Source organism: Thunnus albacares, chromosome 23 (assembly GCF_914725855.1).
Source record: "Thunnus albacares chromosome 23, fThuAlb1.1, whole genome shotgun sequence".
In the NCBI taxonomy this organism is placed as follows: domain Eukaryota; kingdom Metazoa; phylum Chordata; class Actinopteri; order Scombriformes; family Scombridae; genus Thunnus; species Thunnus albacares.
Genome location: NC_058128.1, coordinates 4540370 through 4562566, shown reverse-complemented (window position 1 = coordinate 4562566; position 22197 = coordinate 4540370). Strand labels below are relative to the sequence as shown.

The 22197-nt window shown below is 40.3% G+C and overlaps 1 protein-coding gene across 3 annotated transcripts in view; it reads left to right on the top strand.

The window, feature by feature from the left end:
- Positions 1-22197, top strand: part of LOC122975494 (plexin-B2-like) — a 212901-nt gene that overhangs the window by 129548 nt on the left and 61156 nt on the right. For all 3 annotated transcript variants that reach the window (XM_044343944.1, XM_044343945.1, XM_044343946.1), the window contains 3 exons: positions 19925-20439; positions 21336-21662; positions 21978-22116. In XM_044343944.1, coding sequence (XP_044199879.1) covers positions 19927-20439; positions 21336-21662; positions 21978-22116 — 979 coding nt within the window. In that variant the 5' untranslated portion in view covers positions 19925-19926. The remainder of the gene's footprint in view (positions 1-19924; positions 20440-21335; positions 21663-21977; positions 22117-22197) is intronic.

Genomic DNA, 22197 nt, shown 5'->3' with positions numbered 1-22197 from the left:
AGCTAAAAGAGAGAATTTAGAACTGTAACCAGAACGAGCTGGGAAACTTAACGTGAATGTCGTTTCCTGTTACTCTAAATGACGTCTCGGTCAGTTTATGTAGGTGTTGGATATATGCAGCCTAAAATAGATATGAACAGTCACCCAGAAAAAATGGATGCGATCAGCAGTTTGGAATTCATGCATAAAGGCTGCAGTGTGTCGGGGAAAAGAGCTGCTTTGAAAGGCCCAAAGTTTTACAAGCGCTCTGTTTTACACTCCGGAGGAATCACAGCAAAGCTTCCCTGCAGGGAAACTTTCTTAACGTACTGAGCAGGAGTAGATGGCAAGAAATGTACTATGCAAGTATTTTAATGTCTGTAATGACAATAACAGTTATTTTAGTCTCCCGTGTTACAAGCTGTAACCGCTGGTTGAAGTCTAGCGGAGTATTCGCATGTATAAAAGCATCAGCTAAGAGCAGATCTGATGTTTATTTTCCTAGAAGAGTAAATTCATTTTCCAGCAAGGCAGCAGGAAAAGTATTGAAATACAATAAAACAGTAGTAGATATTAGAAAACTGAACGCAAAATGTAGTCTGTTTGGTAAAAAACTGCAAAAAAGTAGTTTTTACTGTATCCAAATTAAGTTTGTATATTACATTTGGAATAAGTAAAGTTAAAGTTTTGCATTAAAAGTGTTATTTAAAGGGGACGTATCATGCTTTTTTGGTTTTTCTGTTGTTTTTAAACTGTTTTTATGTCAAATCTTTATGTTAAACATGATTAAAGGTCCAAAACTTGAGGTGAATGTATTTAAAAATGCTCCCTGCAAGTCAGAAGTCAGGGCTTCAACCTCTACTTCCTCCTCCTGATGACATCAGATTGTTCGCACATGCATACATGGTTGTTCCATGTATTGTTCACGTCCACCCATTTCAAGTAAAGAACGAGAAAAAGAAGTGAAATCCTGCTACTATAGTTTGTTTACATAGCTTCTGAAATGCCAGAAGCTTCCTGAAGCTGACCAATCAGAACAGAGTGGGCTCATCAGGAGGCGGGGCCTTAAAGAGACAGGAGCTAAAACGGCCTGTTTCAGACAGAGGCTGAACTGAGGGGCTGCATAAAGGACCAGTAGAAGATAAATAAGGAGATTTTTGAATTGTAAATTATGCAAATATATTCTAGAAGAGCCCCAGAATATAAATATACACCTGGAAATGGACATGATACGCTCCCTTTAAATAAATGTATGGAAGTATCAGCAACACAAAACACTCAAGTAAAGTAAAAGTACTGATTATGATTTCAGTGTTAAATTATTGATGCATTAACCTTGACAATACAGACATAAACTAAGTAACCAGTAACTAAAACCATCAGATAAATAGAGCTGAGTTCAAGTAGAGCACAACATTTCACACTGTAAAGATAAACTTGTTGATGCTCTCTGCTGTGTAACTGTGCAACAACAACACATTTTCTAAATCAAACGTAGCGTCGACATTTCTGTACCGCAATGTTTTGTCCATTAAAAGGGCGACAAATACACCAATACTGCTATCAGCTGATGTATCAGCCTCTGAGTTAATCTCTGAGTTCAATCTTCCTACTTTAACAATCTCTGTTTTAAAAAGAAAATTTAAGGTAAATACAATGAAAATGAGAAAGAGCTGTTCTTAAACTATTCATATCCTTTTTGTCCTTTTATCTTTTTCTGCCCACTCGGTTTCACACTGTTCATCAGGGATGTTAAATCAGAAACAGGACATGTTTGACCGCTGTGTTTGCTCACTCTCGTTTTTTTTTTTAAACTGGGTCTGGAGTTCAAACCCAGGTAGCATTAAGAAGTCTTAAGTTACTCATGACCTCAGATACCCTGACATTTACCAGATGTATCCAAAAACACACACACTTACACACACACAAACACATACACACCGCAGGGGTCCTTTAACTCCTGATAACTGAGCGAGCGTTGTGTTGTGAATAAGCAGGTTGGTTGTCCAACAGGTCAAAATCCTTCGAAATTCAGAGAAACCATTGTTATGTCTGGATTTTAATGAGTCCGTTAGTGTGTGTGTGTATGTGTGTGTGGGTGTGTGCGTGTGTGGAGTTGGCTTCCAGCAGCTCACTGCCTGGGAGGCAGAATTATCTGTGTTTTAATCAGCCTAGAACAGAGGGAGAAGGAGGGAAAGCTCTCCCTCTTTCTGTTTCTTTGGGTCTGTAATAAGGCTTCTTGCTCTAAATCCTTTAATCTGAGTAGGAATGAAGGCTATATCTCTGTCTTCTGGCTGCAAAGGACAATCTCTCCTTCTCTCTTTCTGTCGTTTTTCTTATTTTTACTCAAACACACACACACACACACACACACAGATACTGCTGAAACAGAGGCGGCCTTGTTAATTGAGAGCTGGTGAAGCTGCCTCTTCACTGTCTTGCTGTTTCTTTCTTTAAAGGTTCGCAGGAGCTGAAGAGCAGGAGTTCAAAGGACTGAAAAGTTAGTTTTCAAAAAAAATACAAGTCGAGATTTGAAAAAAAAAAGAAAATGGGTTCAAACATTTTAGGACAGGAGGGAAAAAACACTGGAACACTATCTCAGGTTTTGGCTCAGCTCCACGTGCACATTCAGTTCTAATTATTTTTTGATACGACTTTAGAGAGACAAGCGGTTTTTAATAGTGCTTTCATTCAGTTTTTGTCTGCTTGTTCACTCGACCCCCCCCCCCCCTCTCTCTCTCTCTCACTCTCTATAGCTGAGACAGAGGTTTTAATTTTCAGTGTGTGAAGAGAGGCTGTAAATCTGCTGGATTCGGTCCAGACATAATGACTCGACAGCAGGAGCTGCAGTCATGGAGGCTGCTCACCTCTGTGCTCAGCTGCAAAACAGCAGCAGATACTGAAGCAGTGCTGGAAGGAAGAATTTACTCATTAAGTACTACTGTACTTAATGTAGCTATAAGCGATATTTTTTTATAATAACAGTGAATGAAATGACTCGTTTGGCTCGTGGTGATGAACCTACAGAGAATTATCAGCGACTCTGCAGCTCCTCTCGGCTTTAAGGAGCTTTATATTGAGTTTCAGCTCATTGTTTATCTGTCCGGCTGCGACTTTTACTGTTTTGGTTCACTCTCAGCGCTCTCATAGGGTCGTTTTCAGAGAAAAAAGCTCTAAAAAGCCACTGTACACTACCTGCTCAGCACCAAACGGCAAACAGACACAGTTAGCTGTAGATTAGCTGGTGAACATAGTGGAGCATTTAGCAGCTAAAGAGCCAGATATTTCCCTCAGGAGTTGGTGGAGACCAAAAACAGAGCTAAAAGAGAGTGAATATTGGACTTACATTCACCAGGTGGACAGAAACACGACTCCAAATGAATGATAATGTTGCTCCGTAACTGCTGGATGTGGAAAATAAGCAACTGTTTGCTATTAATGGATTTCTGCCTGGAAAAAAACACTTTCCTTGTTTGTATTTTATTTTGCACTGACCCCCCTCCACCTCCACTTCAACACCTGCTTCTCTTCCTTCTACCAAACTTTGCATAATTTTTTTTCCCCTTATAAAAATATCAGCCACCTCATCTCATTATGTGCTTCCATTTCTTTGCAAGAATCAAAACAAGCCTCGGCTGCTGGCCAAACATTACACATGAGGTGAGGGACACACACACACACATGACGACTGTTGAATCTGATTTGGGGCGTGACGACTGATAGGAGCGAGTCGGAGCCAGTCTGCTCCAGTCTGGTCACTTAGTGTTGATAGTCAGCAGATGAAATCATAAAACGTGTGATATGTGATGTGAAGATTCGTTGCCAGTTGTTCTCATAGGGGTTTTTTTTAAACGTGTTAGACATTTGTGACCGATGATATCACTTTTGTGTCATCCTAGGGAGAATAAAAGAGAGAGAGAGAGAGAGGGGAAAATTGCAAGCAGAAAGGTTTTATGGTGTGACGGAGCACTGGATGACTGAAATAGAGGAAAATCTGACTGAGCTGTAAAGACAATGAACTTCTCCACAACATCAAATCAAAGAGCTGCACAACCGACTAGAACCTGAAGTTCATTCACCTCCAATTTCAATCCACATTACCCACACCTCTCTGCACAGGATCTCACACAAACTCTGCACCTTTAGCGGGGCAAACTGCACAGTGTAGAAGCAGCACAAGCGACTGGTTTCCGTTCATGTTTGTTTTCTTACTTAGAACCAAGCGGCAACCTCCGGGGCTGTAAAATGAAGCCAATGCTGAAGTGCCAAAAACTGCAGTTCCTTGAATGGCCACTTGAGGCTCCAAAAGCGATTCAATCCCCATAGAACCCCATGTTAAAATGCCCAACTTTACAGCAGAAATAAACATGTTTACAGCCTGGTACAAAAAATGGTTTTGGTCTCTGTAGCTAATTTCCTCTTTCATGACAACTGTACGGGAGGTGAATTTTTTTTTAACTCACCCGTTCAAATTTTATTAAACCGTAAAGCTCTGCATAATGAAGGACATGGCTGCTTTGAGTGACAGGTCCGCCAGCCGCTAGGTGGCTTGTTTCAGCCATTCGGCCCGCCTCTTTGCCCATTTATGATTGGCTGGGAGTTAGGCAGAGTCACGTACTGCCAAGATGGCGACGACGGCCGGAAACCAACGGGTGACGTCATGGTACTATGTCCATATTTTTATACAGTCTATGCTTAGAACAAATGATAATTGGGGTTATTGCGGGATTTGCAGGGTCATTAACCGCCAGAACTCCAGTGGTTATCGTCTGTCATCAGGTTTGTGCTCTTACCTGACTGTCAAGAAGTTAAAAATCACGACAGTCTGCGTTTCGTTTGGTCGTTCGGTCTGTTAAGTCTTTGTAGCATTCAGCTCATCTTCAGGTTTGTCCCGAGCTTTAAAGAGGAAGTCCACCAGTTTTCCAGATCAAAGTGTGTTTCCAGGTGTCGGCCTGAGTCAGCGTCGGTTTGGGCTGAAGACTACAAGTTTGAAATGTGAGAGAAATTCTAGGGGTTGTGAGTCATGGATGTATAATAAGAGCTGGATAAGGCGCCACCGCTCAGCTTTGCAGCCAGTTTTTCCCAGTGGCCACTCGCGGTATTGCGTCGCCAGGCGAGCAATTCCTATAGGACTGAATCGGCGCCATTTTTAGTCCAGTATCCAGCTCTTATAATACATCCATGGTGTGAATTAGAAAGAAGTGATGTTACCGGACCTCACTAAGTTGCTACTAGCTTAACACACCTGAATCTGTACAGTTGAGTGAATGTAGTGGAGTTGCATTGTGGGTAATGTAGGCGTCAGACAAAGACAAAGAATGCATGGAATAAAAAGATGGTATCTGTGGTTCTGCTGCATCGATTGTGACCCTTTTGTGTGTAGAGTGTAATATCCTCCTTTAAGTGTATCTTTGTTTTTTTTAATTTTCTCCAGCCTCCTCACACACATATATATACACACACGATGCCCTTCACACTGTAACTGATTAGTCTGATTACAAGGTGATTTATAATCCAATTCTCTAAATACCTCCTGGTTTTCTTGAAAAGATCATATCAAGTGATTTTTAATTTCCATTCAGGAAGTTAGGCTATTAGTGAAATCTTTTCATCACGCAGTAATTATCAGCATATTGTTTGAATGGACTCATAATGTGGTCACTTTGGGTAATGAGCACAATATCAGCCACCGGCGGCTTTAATACAAAAAAATATCAGCCATCCAAGAGCCACATTTCTAAAGCCTTTACATTTTAAATCCCATACATGCTGCGATGTAAGTGGCTTATACAAATACCGTATATAGGAGATATACAGCATTACTGCAGGTATGAAGGGAAGTGAGTGACTTTTTCATGATTCATGATACCATTAGGAAGTGATCCTCCCTTCATGCCAGTGTAGGAGGAAACGCTGCAGCTTTTAGTCGGTTCTCACTAAAAAAAATGTATTTTTTTGTTTTCAAGGTGACTATGGAGCCTATATGGTTCTCATTTATACTCCTAAACACTGAAATAAACTGATTTTAGGAGTTTTTTTCTAGTAATAAAGAAAGTTAAGTGGAAATTTAAGGGGAAATCAAGTGTTTAATAGCTTAATGTATCAACTAAACCATAAGCGTCCCTCCTCATTAACATCCAAGGAACAGACCCAGTGTTGTAATAGGAGAAGCTTTTACTGAGGAAAAGGTGACATTTTAAATATATACAGTCCAGACAGTAAAGTGTTTGGACAATTTGTTCATCAGGCTCTTTGCTTCTGCACATTCAGTTTGAAATAAATTAATGGATCCAACATTCAAGTGCCGAGTCTGCTTTAATTTGAGCAGGTTTATAGTAATGTGTGGGGAAATCTACTGTATTAGGGGTTCAGTTATAATCAGACACATACACATGAAGTCAAATACAATCATTGCTGTATCTTTCTTTAAAATTATAACAAACAGAATATTTATCAACAACTTTTTAGATGATCAAGAAATCATTTTAAGTCATTTTTCAAGAAAAAAAATGCCAAACATTACATAGTTTCTGGCTTTTAATTGTGAGCATTTGCTGCTTTTCTTTCAGTTATATGATGGTAAATAAAATATCTTCGGGTTCATGATCAAATTGAAGATGTCGCTTTGGGCTTCAGGAGGTTATGATGGGTATTTTTTCACTATTTTCACTATTTCCTTCCATGTTTTGGACAAAACGATGAATGCTACTGTAACATCTGCCTCTTGCATGTTACATTAAATACATTAGTTGTGTATTAAATGGTCATAATGTCTAACAGCAAAATCTTTTAATATAGAATATAATTTTGTCAGTAGTTTTACCTTTATTTAATTGTCATAAGGTGTACATAATCGTGTTATTCTCATTATTTTATGTTGTTATCTTACACTTAATATTAAATACTTGGCTACATAGTATCCATGGTAACGATGCAGCTATAAAGCCTGTCACCGTGCGAACAAGTCAGACCGGGCTTGTATCCCCTCAGGTGAGTGTGTGACTGTTAAATGGAAACCTGTAACTTTTAGGGCTGACTAACAGACTGGAAGAAACTCGCTAGCCTAGCAACATTACGGCTACAAACAACCCATAATGCACCACTCTCTGTAGGAGTCAGTGTTACAGCGGTAATCTCTCTGTGCAAAAGGAATATCTGATGTTATGAGCACGTCCTTGAATATAAGACGACCACTTTTTTAAATGTGATTTCCAGAATATTACAACATGTATAAAATATGTTCATGTCTCTTTGAACAATACGGAGCTCGTCCTGCTTACAGGTAACACATCATAAAAAAGTTTATTTGTTTCTGAGGCCTTTTTTTTTTTTCTTCTATTCCCCTAAACAGTGGGAGTCATCTCACTGGGAAATTGTTTCATTTCACATCAAACCGACATAAAAAAATTTTTTGATCTTTAAATACTGCGACAGAACACCTGCCAGATTTTTGATCTGCAGTTGATCTTTTCATGTTCAGTTTGGCTTTAAAAGCAGACTCCAGATCAGGATCCGGTAAAAGTCTGCGGGAAAACTTCAATCATGACATCTTAAAGACTTAAAAATGAGTTGCTGCGAGCTTGTCAGGAATCTCTGGCAGTTATTCCCATGTGAGCTCAATGCAGCGAACAGAGGGGAAGACGAGGTGCACCGATCGAGTCCTCGGCGCCGTACGACGACGACGACACAGAGGAGCATCCTTTTAATCGGACGTCTGATGGGGGTAGATGGGGAAGCAAGAAGAAGTGTTGATTTGTAAAGTTGCTGGAAACGCTGCTTTAGCTGTGAGAGATAATTAAAGCAGGAGACGGATCGATTGGTATGCACAGAAATATGCACTCAAAGACACACACGCGGTCTCATCAGCGTGTGTCATTGCCAGGTTAATGGGAGGTGTTCTGGGATAGAAAGTGGTTGTTAATCGCTCACTCCCCAACGCAGAGGACACAGCCGCTAAATTACATTTGCATAACACAGAATTAATCTGTGCGTGAGTTTACCGCCATGAAATAGGATCTTTTCTCTCTCTCTCTCTCTCTCTCTCTCTCTCTCTCTCTTTGTCTCTCTTCATCTCTTCCTTGTCTTTTAGCTTAGCAGAAAACTTTTTTCGATGCATTGAGGTAAAGTCATATTTATTTAAGGAGATTGATTTCCTTCCTTCCAGGCAGTTCAGCGGACTTTCAGTTCATATCAGCGTGCTGTGAAAATAAATTTGCAGTGAAACTTGCTCGAGAGGGAACATTTCCTTGGTTTTTGTTTTTTTTTTGTCAAACATATTGTTGTGGTGCATTCAAGGACACATCAAGAAGCATTCAATTGCCATTCATCTTGATCCAAAGACAAACTAAAAGAAAATTTTGGATAAATGTTTTTTTTTTTTTTTTTATATATATATGAAAGAAATCTTTCTCAGTGCCTTTGAACGCATCATCACAAAGCCTTTTTTCAAATTCGTCTCTGCTCGTTTGAATCTTTTCATCTTCAGTTTATGGCTTTAAAAACAGTGCGATCAGGATCTGGAGTCCAGTAAACAGCAGTCACATTCAACATTACATAACTAGTACAACTTCCTCACAAAGAAAAAACAAGAACTCACAAGAATTAATCAGAGTAAGAGGGATCCAGCCAAGTGTTGGGAAAAAAGTGGAAATTTGACCTGTTTGTGGCGCCAATAAACAGCTGTAAGGAGATAATTAAAGTGAGTCAGATTCACCAGGAAAACATAAATTTCTAGATATTTCACTGCTGTCCTGCTAGCAACACTGCTAGTTTGGAGAACAATGAATCAGAGCTGCTTTCAATAGAGGAGAATAGAGACTATGCTCCTTGTTTTAGAGCCTTTTCAACTTCCATAGAAGTAAAAGAAAAGGCTGAATGGTTGCACTATAATTGCATTTTTTGGCGGTAAAATCAAAGCTTTCGGCAGCTTCATTCGGATAATATCCGTGTCAGGATTGATGAGTGGCGTTCATTGGTTAATGAGACATTTGTAAATCTCGTTTCTTGTATTTTCTACTTATTATGTAAAAGGTCTCACAGTCAGTCCTCTGTGTCTGCTCCAGTCTCAGTGTCTTCACTCTGCCCGACACTGTTTGTTTCTGCTGGCTGTGTCACCGCCCTGCCGAGACGTTACCAAATGGTACCATAGAGACGTTTTTGTGTGTGTGTGTGTGTGTGTGTGTGTGTGAGTGTGTGTGTGTGTGAAGCACTCAGTCTGTTTAATAACCGCTGACCCTTTCGACCTTCTATCACAAGACTAATCCTCTTCTCAAAGGTCAAGTTATTAGAGGCTCCTATTTTGTCATGGTGTAATAATGCCCACTGTTGGATTAATACAGAACAGGGTTAGTATTATAATACGCTCAGCTTTACTTGTTATTTTTTATTCTGCTCATTTGCATTCATCCCCCTGCTGGTCTGTCACTCGTCTTCCCCCTCATGGTGTTATATATGTTATAAGTGTTAAAATGTTTCACAGCGTTTTTTTTTTTTGTCCTGCGCCACCGGTGGGGTCACAGTTCATTGTTTTCTCCTGCCAGTCGGGGATTTCCTTCACAACTTCATGCAGGTTAGTTTTTGTTATGTCTGCTGCTGTCTGGTCTGAGTAAAAGCTCTTATAAAGGTATATTACGGTTTCTCTCTCCAGGTACCAGCTTTATTTTGACTCTTCATTTGAAATTAAATCAAGTTACAAGCAGCTACAAAGGCATAGCACATTACTGTACATACACAAGAGCAATTCAGAGTGTTAATTAAAAGAATAGACTATAAATACAATTTAAAAGGTGTAAAATGTTTGAAATGTGTCTTCTAGAAGCTCATTGAAATCTCTGACGTTTATTTCTCTTAAGAAACCATAAGCTGTTGTTGATTTAGTTTTACTAATTAACAGAAAAGTGATGTTTTTGTTTAAATTAAATAATCATTCAGGTCGTCTTATAAGCAGAAACGTCCAATATGTGCTCCTTCCAGCTCCTTAATTGTGACGATTTTCTCCTTTTCTCTGTTTTATGTCAGTGTAAACAGGATATCTTTGGGTTTTAAGACGTCACCGCTCATTATGAGAACTTGTACCCCCCCCCCAAAGACAGCGTGGCTCATCGACAGCATCCGATTTTCTAGACACACTTCCTGTGATATATCATCTGAGGTCATCGGTTTTTGTATAAAAATGGAATCTGAGGGCGAACGTCCAAACTGAAAATTTGGCGCCGACCGAAAGCTGCAACTCCGGGCTCCAATCCAAACCGTTGAGTGATGTCACACCTCGCTACGTCCGTCTTTATATACAGGCTGTGATTTATACGCCTGTTCCTGCGTGTTGTAACTCACTTTACTACTTATTGTATAGAAGCTGTTGGGCGTTTCCACTGTTGTCTGACGTTTTATAGACGCATCGACAGACTGATAAAGACCTTTTTTTTTTTTTAGTGATGTGACTTTTCCTTTTTCCCGGCACACCGAGAACGTCTTCCTGGACAGAAAACCATCTTATAAACATGTTAAAGTGCAATCCTGTCCTGTTTGTGAGTCTCTGCAGAGGAGTGTGTGTAATGTCTGGGAGTTTGGGGACTGGTAGAAGATATTTATGTGTGTGTGTGTGTGTCCTGTCCTCTTCCTCGGTCTTTTAGTTTTATGCTTACTTTGTCTCAGCCATGCTCTCCTTCAGGCCTCTTCATTACCACCAATAAGAATTCAATTTTCCCCGGGCTCTGCCAATCATAGCACTCATATCCCCTCCAGGCCCAGCCAATCAGCTTCAATGTTCCTCGGGCCTCGATGTCATGAATGGCTAATGACTCCCGGTCAGTGGGCATGAATGTAAATGAGACCGCATCAGGAGGCTGTCTCGACATAAGACGTTTTCAGCCGTAAACAAGGAAAAACCCCTCTCTGCTGGTGTCAAAGTTTGGGAGCGAGCAAATATGAAAATATAAAGAGGAAACCAGAGAGGAAAAAAACAAAGATGTTATTGGACTTTCAATAAACAGTGCAGACATCCTCCCCAGCTGAGAGCGAATGTCTACATGACCTGACTCACTGGTTACAGGACATATTTAAGTGATACACCAGCTGCTTTACACACACACACACACACCACACACACACACACAACACACGGACAGAAAAAGTGAATCAAGCTGAGATGAGATGAGTCAATCCAAGCAGGAAAAGAGATGAAATCACTGAATTTCTGGAACTTCTTGATTGTCTTTGTCATGGAAAATTGGACGGCAGCGAATCCTGACGCGTCGACGTTTCAATTTAAGATTCTGTTGATTACTTTTACTGCACTGAGACATGTCAGATTTAAAAATCTTATACAACTTGTAAAAACCCCACTTGTATAGACTGGCATTTTTATATTGTATTATATTATATTATATTAGGGCTGCAACTCACAATTATATTCATTATAGATTAATCTGTCTGTTATTTTCTCGATTAATTGATTGGTTGTTTGGTCCATAAAATATCAGAAAATGGTGAAAAATATCAATCAATGTTTCCCAAAGCGCAAGACGACGTCCTCAAATATCTTTTTTTTGTCCCAACAAACAGTCAAGAACCCAAAAATATTCAGTTTACTGTCATAGAAGACGAAAGAACCCAGAAAATATTCACATTTGAGAAGCTGGAATCAGAGAATTTGGTCATTTTTATCTTTAAAAAATGATTCAAAACAATTGATTGATTGATTGATTGAATGGGACAGTGTGCAGTTTGAAACATTAAAGATGCACCAGAGTTAGCTTGAAGCTAATTTGCATCTGTAGTCCCTGACCAAAAACATACAACAACACAACAAACAGTAAAAAGCAACCCCCCCCCCCCCCCCCCCAAAAAAAAACCCCCAAACAAACAAACAAACAAACAAACATCCCCGCACAGATGACACCATACAAAATACAAAGCTACACACATCACATCACATACACCCACAATGTCAGTAAATCAATGATCATAATAGTGATTTGTGATCATATTAATAGATGGGAACTAATCGACTGTTCACTGCAGCTCTATTATATTATATTATATTATATTATATTATATTATATTATATTATATTATATTATATTATATTATATTATATTATATTATATTATATATTTCTTTTATCATTTCTACTCAAAGGCTTTTATGTTCTTTTATATTTAGTTGTATTCTCTATGTTTGACTACTCCCTGGTATCTTATTGTCTGTAAAGCACCTTCTGCTTTTGAAAGGTGCTTTAGAAATGAAGTTTACTGAAGTACTGACTGTGTGCATCATCGCATGTTGACGCCAGTGTTTGTTTCCCTTTAATATTTAAGTGTTTGTCAGGATTTCAAATACAGCCAGAAGTTTTCTAGTGATCAGTGAAGTTGTTTGTTTCATCAACACCTGCAACACACTGAAGCTGAGTTAAGACTCAGCCTGTAAAAACAGTTGTAGTTTGAGTTTGTTCTTTACTGGACAAACACCAACCAGTTTAATAGATTCATCTTTATCTTTCAGTTCAGAGGTCAAAGGTGCTTTATATTGTAAAACAGTGAGAGCCGACACCATAACCATGTTGTCGCCCCCTACTGGCCTGAAGTCCAGATACTAACTTCACCAAAGATTTAAACAGTCACACTGACTCTAACAGTTGTAAAGTGTCTTTTGTGGCTTTGTGGCTTTTTTACGTCAGAAAAAATAACTCTGCTAATGTCATCAATTGTTCAGCTTTGGAGAAGAACAGAAGTCCTGCGTTTGAACCCGGAGGCAGAGTTTGAACAGTGTTGTTTGGAAGGCAGACAGGATGTAATAAAGAGACACTATTGTCGTTTGTTATGGATCCAGAGTTTTATGAACTTGAAGCATATGATGGAACAAAAGTCAGGATATCTCAGTCCATGTTCTGACGATTGTCCACCAAAGTGAAATACTAAGTTGTTAGTAAAAAAAACAGGAAGTGAAATCTGCATTTTTAAAATCAAAATTGGAAGTTGAAAACACCGTTATCAACTCAGCCCCTCTGTAGTTTAACTGTATGTTAGTTTTTACCTTCTTTAGAGGGATGTTGGTGCACAACCAGAAGCTCTTTCCTGTTTTTTTTTTACCTTTTTTTTGTCTGTATGTCTGCCAGCGGAGGGATTTTATGAGCCGTGTTCACCGCAAGAAAACTTCTATGATCAATGTCTTCATGCGGAAGGAAACAACAACGTTTGGGTGCGCCGGGAATTAGTTTTAAACCAAACTGCTTCTTTTATTTATATATTTTTTTGCCATCCACTTGTGAAGACAGCGAGATGTAGCTGAACGCTCCAGAAAAAAAGCTAATAAATTCATCTTTAGTCAGAATTAAAGTTTTTTTTGTCAAACTTATTTTTTCCCAGATCAAGAATGAACTTTAACACTCAACTTTTTGAGTTTTATTCTCCTTAAAAGTTTCCCACTGGTCATGCGATTCTGGTTACATCATTTAGAAAGTAAATAAATGTTGCGTTTTCCTCTTGGGAATTATGTATCTGGGACTTTTAACAAACTGGTTCATTTCCAGGAATGTTGCACAATGACAAAGGCAATTTCTCACATGTCTTTATCAAATAAGCTCACAGCTCAACTGGAACAGAAACCAGACCTGTCATGTATTTAAATGTTACCTTTGGTTAAATATTGGTGTCTGCCCTGAAGGATTCAGGTGGATCCGACCCAGACTGATATGTGGACAGACAGGTAATGCGGACAGTCGGGTAATGCGGACAGGCGGGTTAACAGACCGTCAGAGAGACGAGCACACAGACAGAACCGTAGATGGAGTTTCAGATCTCGTTTGTCCCCGAGGATCCTGTGTGTCAGAAAACCGGTTTTGTTTGAACTCGTTCCCGCGGGTGAGGATATAAAGACAGACAGAGAAAGGGAGAGAGACACGCCAGCAAAGATAGAGAGAGAGAGGGAGAGAGAGAGAGAGAGAGTGAAACAATGTGAATTACAAAGAGAAGTTAGAAATAGAAAAGCTTAAAGAGGTTAGACAGAGAGAGAAAATCAGCCAGGCTTTATTCCCCTGGCTGGAGTCTCGGCAGACATTCCTGGATTTAGTTTCACTAGAAACTTTTTAGCAGAGGGGTCAGTGCTCAAGACTTCTACAAAGTATGCACTCAGGATTTTAATGAGTCACAGATTGCTGTTCTCTCTCTCTCTCCTGTGTACGTGTGTGTGTCTTGGTGTGTTTAGCTCAGTCTCTTTTATCCATTACATTTGCATTTTATCCCCTTTTGTTTGTATCCCCCCCCCCCCCCCCTCCTGTCCTGTTCTCTACTTTGGCTGTGGCTGTAATGATACATTTAAAGGACCAGTGTGAAGGATTTAGTGACATCTAGTGGTGAAGCTGCAGATTGCAACCGACTGAATTACCCCTCTCCCCTCACCCTCCGCTTCCAAACCATGGATGTATAAAGAGAACTGGACACAGAGTCGGAGGCGGAGTTGCTCAGCGGTGCATGAAGCAATAAAAAATCGACTTCCCAGTATGAAAGTACCCGGATCTTGCGCACTAGTGACTTTCGCCGGCTACTTCCGGTTTAGCCGTCTGGCTAACTTGAACGGGGATAAAACAATTCAATCATGCAGCTCTTTTAGGCTTTTGAAATGTTATCGGAATGAACAGATTTAATTCTGATAGTGAGACGAGTCATTTCGCGGAGGTTGTGACGCTCAGAAAAATGTATCCACTGATTTACAGACGTCTCTTTCACAATGTAAGTCTATGGGAAAAAGTCTTTTTGGGCCAGTGTGCGTCATGTGACGTTGTAATTACACAGTTTGGCCGCTATGTCAAATTTGCTTCCTGTATCCAGTTCTCTTTATACAACCATGCGCCAAATATGTAGGAAAACCTACGGTGGCCACGAAAGGACATCTCTAGAGCCAGTGTTTCGTTTGTCTGTTCTGGGCTACTGTAGAAACATGGCGGCGCAACATGACGGACTCCCTCTGTAGATATAAAGGGCTCATTGTAAGGTATCAAAAACACAATTATTCTTATTTTCAGGTGATTATACACTAATTAAAACCTATTAATGAGTATTATATTCCATTTCTGCCAAGCCTTTTCCACTAGATGCCACTAAATTCTACACACTGGTCCTTTAAATGAGAGTCCTCAGCCTCACCTACCCCGAAGACTTTAAAGTCAAACCGTTGCTCTCAAAGATAGAAGAACACAAACAGACACACACCCCTTTTTACACCTTTGACACCCAGTTTATTCATGGGCTGACACCAGTCGGGCTTAAAGAACCAAAGCAGGAGGATGAAAGAATGAAAATAAGGCAGGAAGAAGAAGAAAAAAAAAGAAAAGGGGGCACGATGGCTTAGCGGAGAACAGAGAGATAGATCCTGTGCGGAAACCAGAGATGATTTTCCTTTGATGGGGCAGATGCACACATCCATAACAGGCCCTCTGACAGAGAGAGAGAGAGAGCGACAGAGAAGGTGAATAAACCTGTCATCAATATTCCTTTTTTTTTATAGAGTTATAGGAGAAAGAGAAATATGAAATTTAATCAGAGGGGCGGCCAGATGACAGGTAAACAGAGGCTGGGTTAACATGAAAGCGAGGCAGGTTATGAGTCAAGAGGCGCGATGGAGGTGTTGATCCGCCGCGCTCTCATCCGGCGGCATAACTACATTCAAAATAACATTTCAAAGGGCTCAAGACGGAAGGAAACTGGTTCATTGATCACCGTATGATTTAACCTTTTCACTGCTTTAGAGCCGCGGCGACACCAGATGACAGCGCAGGAAGATAAACCGAATTTATACCAAATATTATGAATCTCCTACAGTCTTAAATTGACTTATATTGTGATTGTTGATATATAAACTGTAACATATCTAACCAGAAGTTCAACCAACTAATCTGATTGCTAGTTATATAAACTAACTATAAATATAAACTATAGTTATGTAGATGTTTATGTGTAAATCTGATCAGTTTTTAGAGGATAGTGTGGTTTGTCCTTAATTTAATAATGTTATTTAGTGATGTTAGTTGGTGCATGCTTATGTACTGTCATATATGGTCGTGAAGAAAGACTGTTTCTAGGTTAGTTGAACTTTTAACTTGTTGGTTGCTGACCTGTAAGGTTAGTAAACGGATGTTTTAGATTCTGTAGTAGTATTTAAGGGACTGGTTAAGTGCCGACTTTTAGCTAGGCGGTATATATATCTTTGTCTCCAGAACTATGATGCATTATACTTCTGATTGTACTATTTGACATTACATTATTTCATAACCTAACAATGCATCTCTTTGTGTGTTTATTGGGTGATCGGCAATTTCCCATTACACAGCCCAGTATGTTTAACTGGTCTGGTTATACATGATAGTAAACTAAATATCTTTTAGCTGTCAGTCAGATAAAACAAGACATATGAAGACATCCCTTTAACTCCGGGAAATTATGACATTTTATTGACAAAATATTTATCAAGAACCTCATCAGCAGCCAATTAATAGGTAATTAAAATGATCATTAGTTGCAGCCCTAATGCAAACCAGTCCAATTACAGTGTCTTTGACCACCATGTCGACATTATATCTCCATAAAGAAGCATTTTCATTAACATTGTTTTAATTTTGACGTCCAAAGCTTTTTCCTCCTCACACTTCAGCGTCTCTTGCTCACTTTGAAACGAGGACACGAAGGAGACACGAAAGATCAAAACAACCAACTTTATGATTGACTAACAGGCTCGTACAGCCAGCCCATGCATCATCGTTTGACCTTTTTTAGAGACGATCACACAGACGGATCAAATATGCGATGACAGCGAGGTTATTGACGGGCAGAGCAAACAAAACAAAACAAAAAAAACTTGTCTCAACTTTTTGTGTGTGCCTGGGAAAAAAAAGGTCAGAAGAATTAAAGCTCATCACAGCAGACTTGAGGGGGAAAAATAGTTTTGCAAGAAAGGCATTTTAAGCAACAAGTCATCTTTTTTTTTTGTTATTGCAACATTTCCTCACAATTTGTGTGGGCAGTCGACCAAAAATAGACTCGACTCAACCAAAAACATTCCTTCTTTTGTGTGTCACACAATGTCAGATTTCAAAACTTAGACCACCACACACACACACACACACAAAAAAAAAGGCTTTCAGATGTCTGTGCATGTTTTTTTCCTCCACTGTTCCACTTTCTAAAACTCTGCACTGCAGCCATTAAGACCACCTGACTCTTGATATCTGTGGATAGGTAATTTAGCCGAGCAGGTGGGGTAGAGAGATAAGTCTTTTCATGCTAATAAATCCCTTTTGCAATGAAGTGAACTGAAGCAAATTCAATTTGGTGAGAGTGAAAACACAAGGGAAGCCCCCCCCCCCCCCGTCAATTGACCGCTAATCAGAACTATCTGATAGCTGCTATAAAAGCAGTGATTCACCAGTGAAATGCTTGATCATGAAAGCTTTTAGAGGATGTATGTAAATAGTTAGTTAGATGCTCCTGTGATAAAAAAAAAACACTTGTATGAATATTTCTGTTTTATCTGGATCGGCTGAGAATAACCTGATGGTTGCACCGCTATTAAACAACATAAGATTAGAGCAGAGGGATGTTTGTGCAGTTATTACAGTGAGCGTGATGTTACCGAACACTAGAGCCTTGTTTTACAGCCACAGGCCACAGCTATAATTAAACACACCCATCCAGACTAATGGAAGGAGAAACTCAGTATGTCAGACAACTAATTGCTACACTCAGTCTCTCTCTTCCCACACATACACACACTTACTTCCTTTGTCTTTGCTAATCTAATCTGCCTCAGAAAACTCTCACTTTGAGGCCGTTACCTCCACCTCCTCCACTTCCTCCTCCTCCTCCTCCTCCTCCTCCACTTCCTCCTCCTCCTCCTCCTCCTCCTCCTCCTTATCCTCCTCCTCCTCACTTGTTCCCTCGTTTCTCTCTCCAGTAAAGGATGTTCTGGGTTTAATGAGAAGCTCCTCATTATTCTCCGTCTCTTTGCTCTTAGCGTTCATTCGTTTCTCCTTGAGTTTCTGCTGCTGTTGGTGCTGAGCCCTACAGTGCAATGTCAGAGTGCTGAAAGTCTGCTTTGTATAGAGGACAAGTACTGACTGTCTTTGTCTCTGGATTCAGGTTCAGAGGGTTTATTGTCGGGACTGTTTTTTTTTTTTGTCAGAAAACAAGTTCATAAAAACAGTTTACAGAATGTAGATAATTCAAGACGTTTAGCGCTGAAATAATTAGTCCAGTTATTGAATTTTAAATTGAGGAAGGCCTTTCAAATTGTCCTCAAGTGTACATGTAAAGTCGAACATGTTGCTCCGGTATTTAAATCACTTCATTGGCTTTCAGCGCCACACACACTTGAATTAAATACCTCATTTACACCTGCCAATAACTCGTAATCTGGATATGTTATCTGGATAAGGAAAAATGCAGGTGTAAATGCACTCAGAAGTAGGGGTGTACTGGTATCTAATTATCGTAGGTAAAAATATCACTGTAAACGGCATCAACAAAGTTTCCTGAAATCCGACTTTTAGTTCTTAAATATAGTTTAATTGCCTCTGGATTTTATTCTCTGAACACTGGTCCGTATGTTGCAGTTTAAACTCTGTGAACAGAAGCAGGTTCTTTAAAGTTTAAGATTGGAAATCACTTTAAATGCAGCTCAGTGTCTCTTAGATTCTGCACACACATTCACGTTCTGAAAATTCATGAAGTTTTCCTGGTGAAATTCATCAATAGATTTCTGGAGTGAGAGAATAGTGTAGTGAGTGTTATCTGCTGGGTGTTGACAGTTAAATTCATTTTTAAAAGGCACATAAATTTAACATAAAAACAATTATTCTGGGCTCTAACAGGCCAGTAGCACCAACTGTTGCTCTACACACCTTCTACACATCACCACTAACAAACAGCAGCAGAGCTGAAGCTGACGGTGATGAAGAACATGATGTGTGAATGTTACGACTACACACCCGTAAGCTGCCACGCTTCAGTGGATTGACGGTTAATGTTAATAAAGAAAGTCATGGTCAGAGTCGCTGGACCTGAACGGACAGGAGCCTTCGTCTCTATGAGCTCTGTGCGGTGTCTAATCAATCGAATCAGCATTTGGAGATGTTCAGGCTCGCATTGTGATCAGATCTCAGCCTGTTGTAAGTTGAGAGGTCACGTAGCTCCACCTCTTCCTGCCTGCTTAAGCAAATCCTGCAAAAACTACCATTAGTAGCTGGAAGTCTACCCTCGCAAAAAGTGATGTAGAAACGAACGACGTCGGTTCGTGGCTGCAGTTTTCTTGACCTGGAACACGACACAATGTTTGTTGACAAGTCTGCTAGCTCCTCCCAGCTAGTTAGCATATTGAGATCCAATCACAATGCAGGCACAGCTGAGAAAACGAGAACGCATTTTAATAATTGCAAAGATAGGATATAATCATCTAGATAATGTATCAGGTGTAAATGAAGCCCCAAACTACTTTAAACCCTTAAAGGTACCCTGTGGAGTTTTTGACCACGAGTAGCGCTATGGAGCAGTGTTTTTTAAGACTGGGTCCCCATTTCGTTGGTATCTCGAGAACATCCTCGCTCGTGTGCATCATCAAAAAAACTTTTTGTTTGAACTTGTTTGAATATCAGCTCATATATCTGGTCACAAATATTGGTATCAGCAAATACCTTATAGCTATCAGGTGCTATTATAAATACAGTTTTTGGTTTTTATGGGTTTTGAGGGTTTATTTGACAAAAAGAGCAACTGTAAAGGGTCAGCAAATGTTCTGAGATTTTATAGACTCTAAAGAATAATCAGCAATTAATCAATAACAAAAATAATAGTTAATTGCAGCCTTACATGTGGCTATTCGCTGTTTAAACTGTTAAATAATACAGTAAATAAATTGTTTGCCCCCTTTCTTTCTTTCTTTCTTTGTCTTCTTCCACCAGACATGATGGAGCGGCGGTGGGCGTGGCACTTCCTGGTCGCCTTGGCAACGGTTTACCTCAGCCCTTCCCACAGTGAAAGCACAGAGTTCCTCTCTGACAGTCTGATCAATAACGTGGTGGCGGATCCTCATACGGGCCGGCTGTACGTCGGCGCCGTCAACGCCCTCTACCAGCTGAACCCTGACCTGGATGTGGAGTCTCGCACCGAGACGGGCCCCAAACGGGACAACCGGCTTTGCACCCCGCCTGTCACTGACGCCTGCGAGGAGGCCACGGACACCGACAATCACAACAAGCTGCTCCTGGTCTACAAGGAGAAAGACGTGTTGGTGGTTTGCGGCAGCATCTTCAGAGGCATCTGCTCGCTGAGGAACCTGAGCAACGTGGAAGAGCTGCTGTACTTCAGCGACACCAAAGGAGAGAAGTCGTACGTGGCGAGCGCCGAGGAGAGCGTCTCAGTGGTGGGAGTGATGTCATACTTCACCAAGGATGCAACCAACTTCACCGTGTTCCTGGTGAGGGGAAAAAAAAAACACAAATTCAGACACACAGTCAAGATTGCCTCGCATTATTTCCTGAGGTAAATTAAAAAATGAAAATAAATGATCGCCATCTGTGCTATTGTGGGAACTAACACAATAAAACTGCAATTTGCTGAGAACAAAATAATTAAAATGGCCACCATATGGGAAATGAGCTCTCTTGTTAGTTATCATGAAATATTTTTCTTCGCACAGTGAATCGGACTTTACAAGATGTTTTATGATGTTTTCCCCTGAGTTATCAATTTCCTTAGAAACATGCAGGAAGCTTCGTTTGTGATGGTTTATTATAAAAATGTTCAGGGCGTCTTATCAGAAAATAATGATCTTAAACTCATTAGAAAATATTGTGTGAATGCATAAAGGTTTATCCCGCTACAGCAATGTTCTCTGCGGATGCAGAGGAAGGAGGGACGGCGGTTGTTCCCAAAGTGGGGTTTAGGAACCAGATGTGGTCCTTGAGGGGCCTCCAACAGACCTCCAGAAAGATGACCAGTTGTTTAATGTGGAGTTTATGTTATTTTGAGAAATAACTACCCAAAGGCCCTTTTACATTAGGCACTTTTTTAGGGGGAAAATTGGCATCTATCTTCTCATCTGTCTCTCCGTTCATAGGAAATATTTTTACCCAAAATACAAGAATATGCAAGAAAAATCTCTTCATTAAATAATTTAAAAAGTACTTAAGGGGACTTTTCAGTGTCAGACTTTTAGTTCCTAGTATGTGTCAAGCTCCCAAAAGGTTCCTACACTTCCCATAATGCCACTCAATGACTCAAACTCGACACCCCCATAATGTCCCCAAAATAAAAACAAGATCATTTCCACTCTCATTGCATTATTTGAGCTTGTTGTCTCTTTCGTTTTAGGTTGGTAAAGGTTACGGCAGCCATGACAGCAACAAGCTGATCGCCACCCGCATCCTCCAGGATTATCACGAGTGGGTCTATTTCGACAGCATCATCGAGGCCTCGGCTGTTCAGGCCAACCCTTTCGTCCTGCGATACCTCCACGACTTCCGCTTCGCCTTCAAAGACAGCAACTTCGTCTACTTCCTGTTCTCGCGGACGCTCGGCTTGCAGGACAACAAGAACTTCACCTTCATCTCCAGGATGTGCGAGAACGACCAGGGCTATTACTCCTACGCCGAGCTGCAGCTCAACTGTAGCGCTACGAACAAGTATAACAAAGCTCAGGTAATGATGATGCACTCTGCAGCGGCGGCATCAGCTGTCAGCATTTTTATTAAAAGGGCAGCAACGACTTGGAAAAACACATTTGGACATTTCACGTTTGGATGAGTTTGTCTTAAATTGGAGCCTTTTTTGAGAATGCTTCAGTCTTGACCTGTGAGAAACTTTATAAATTGGATTTAACGTGCTGTTGAACTTGAAATAGCCTCAATTTATTGGGTCCCCAGTCTCCCTGTACCTCTGATGCATCAACTAAATACATATTTTAAGTGAATATCTGACCTTCAGCTTTTTTACCTCTTACTTCTTTCCTTCAAGGCTGCCTATGTAGGAACACCGGGGGAGGTTTTGGCCCAGAGTATGACCAAATCAGGCCAGTATGGACCAGTTTCCACCTCGGACAAAGTGCTGTTTGTCACCTTCACTTCTGATGAAGATCCAACCCATTCAGCCATGTGTAGGTGTTGATATTTAAGGCTGGCTGAGGTTTGTTAGTTGGAAAAATGTCTCCAAAACTTGGCAAAACTTTTCGATGAAA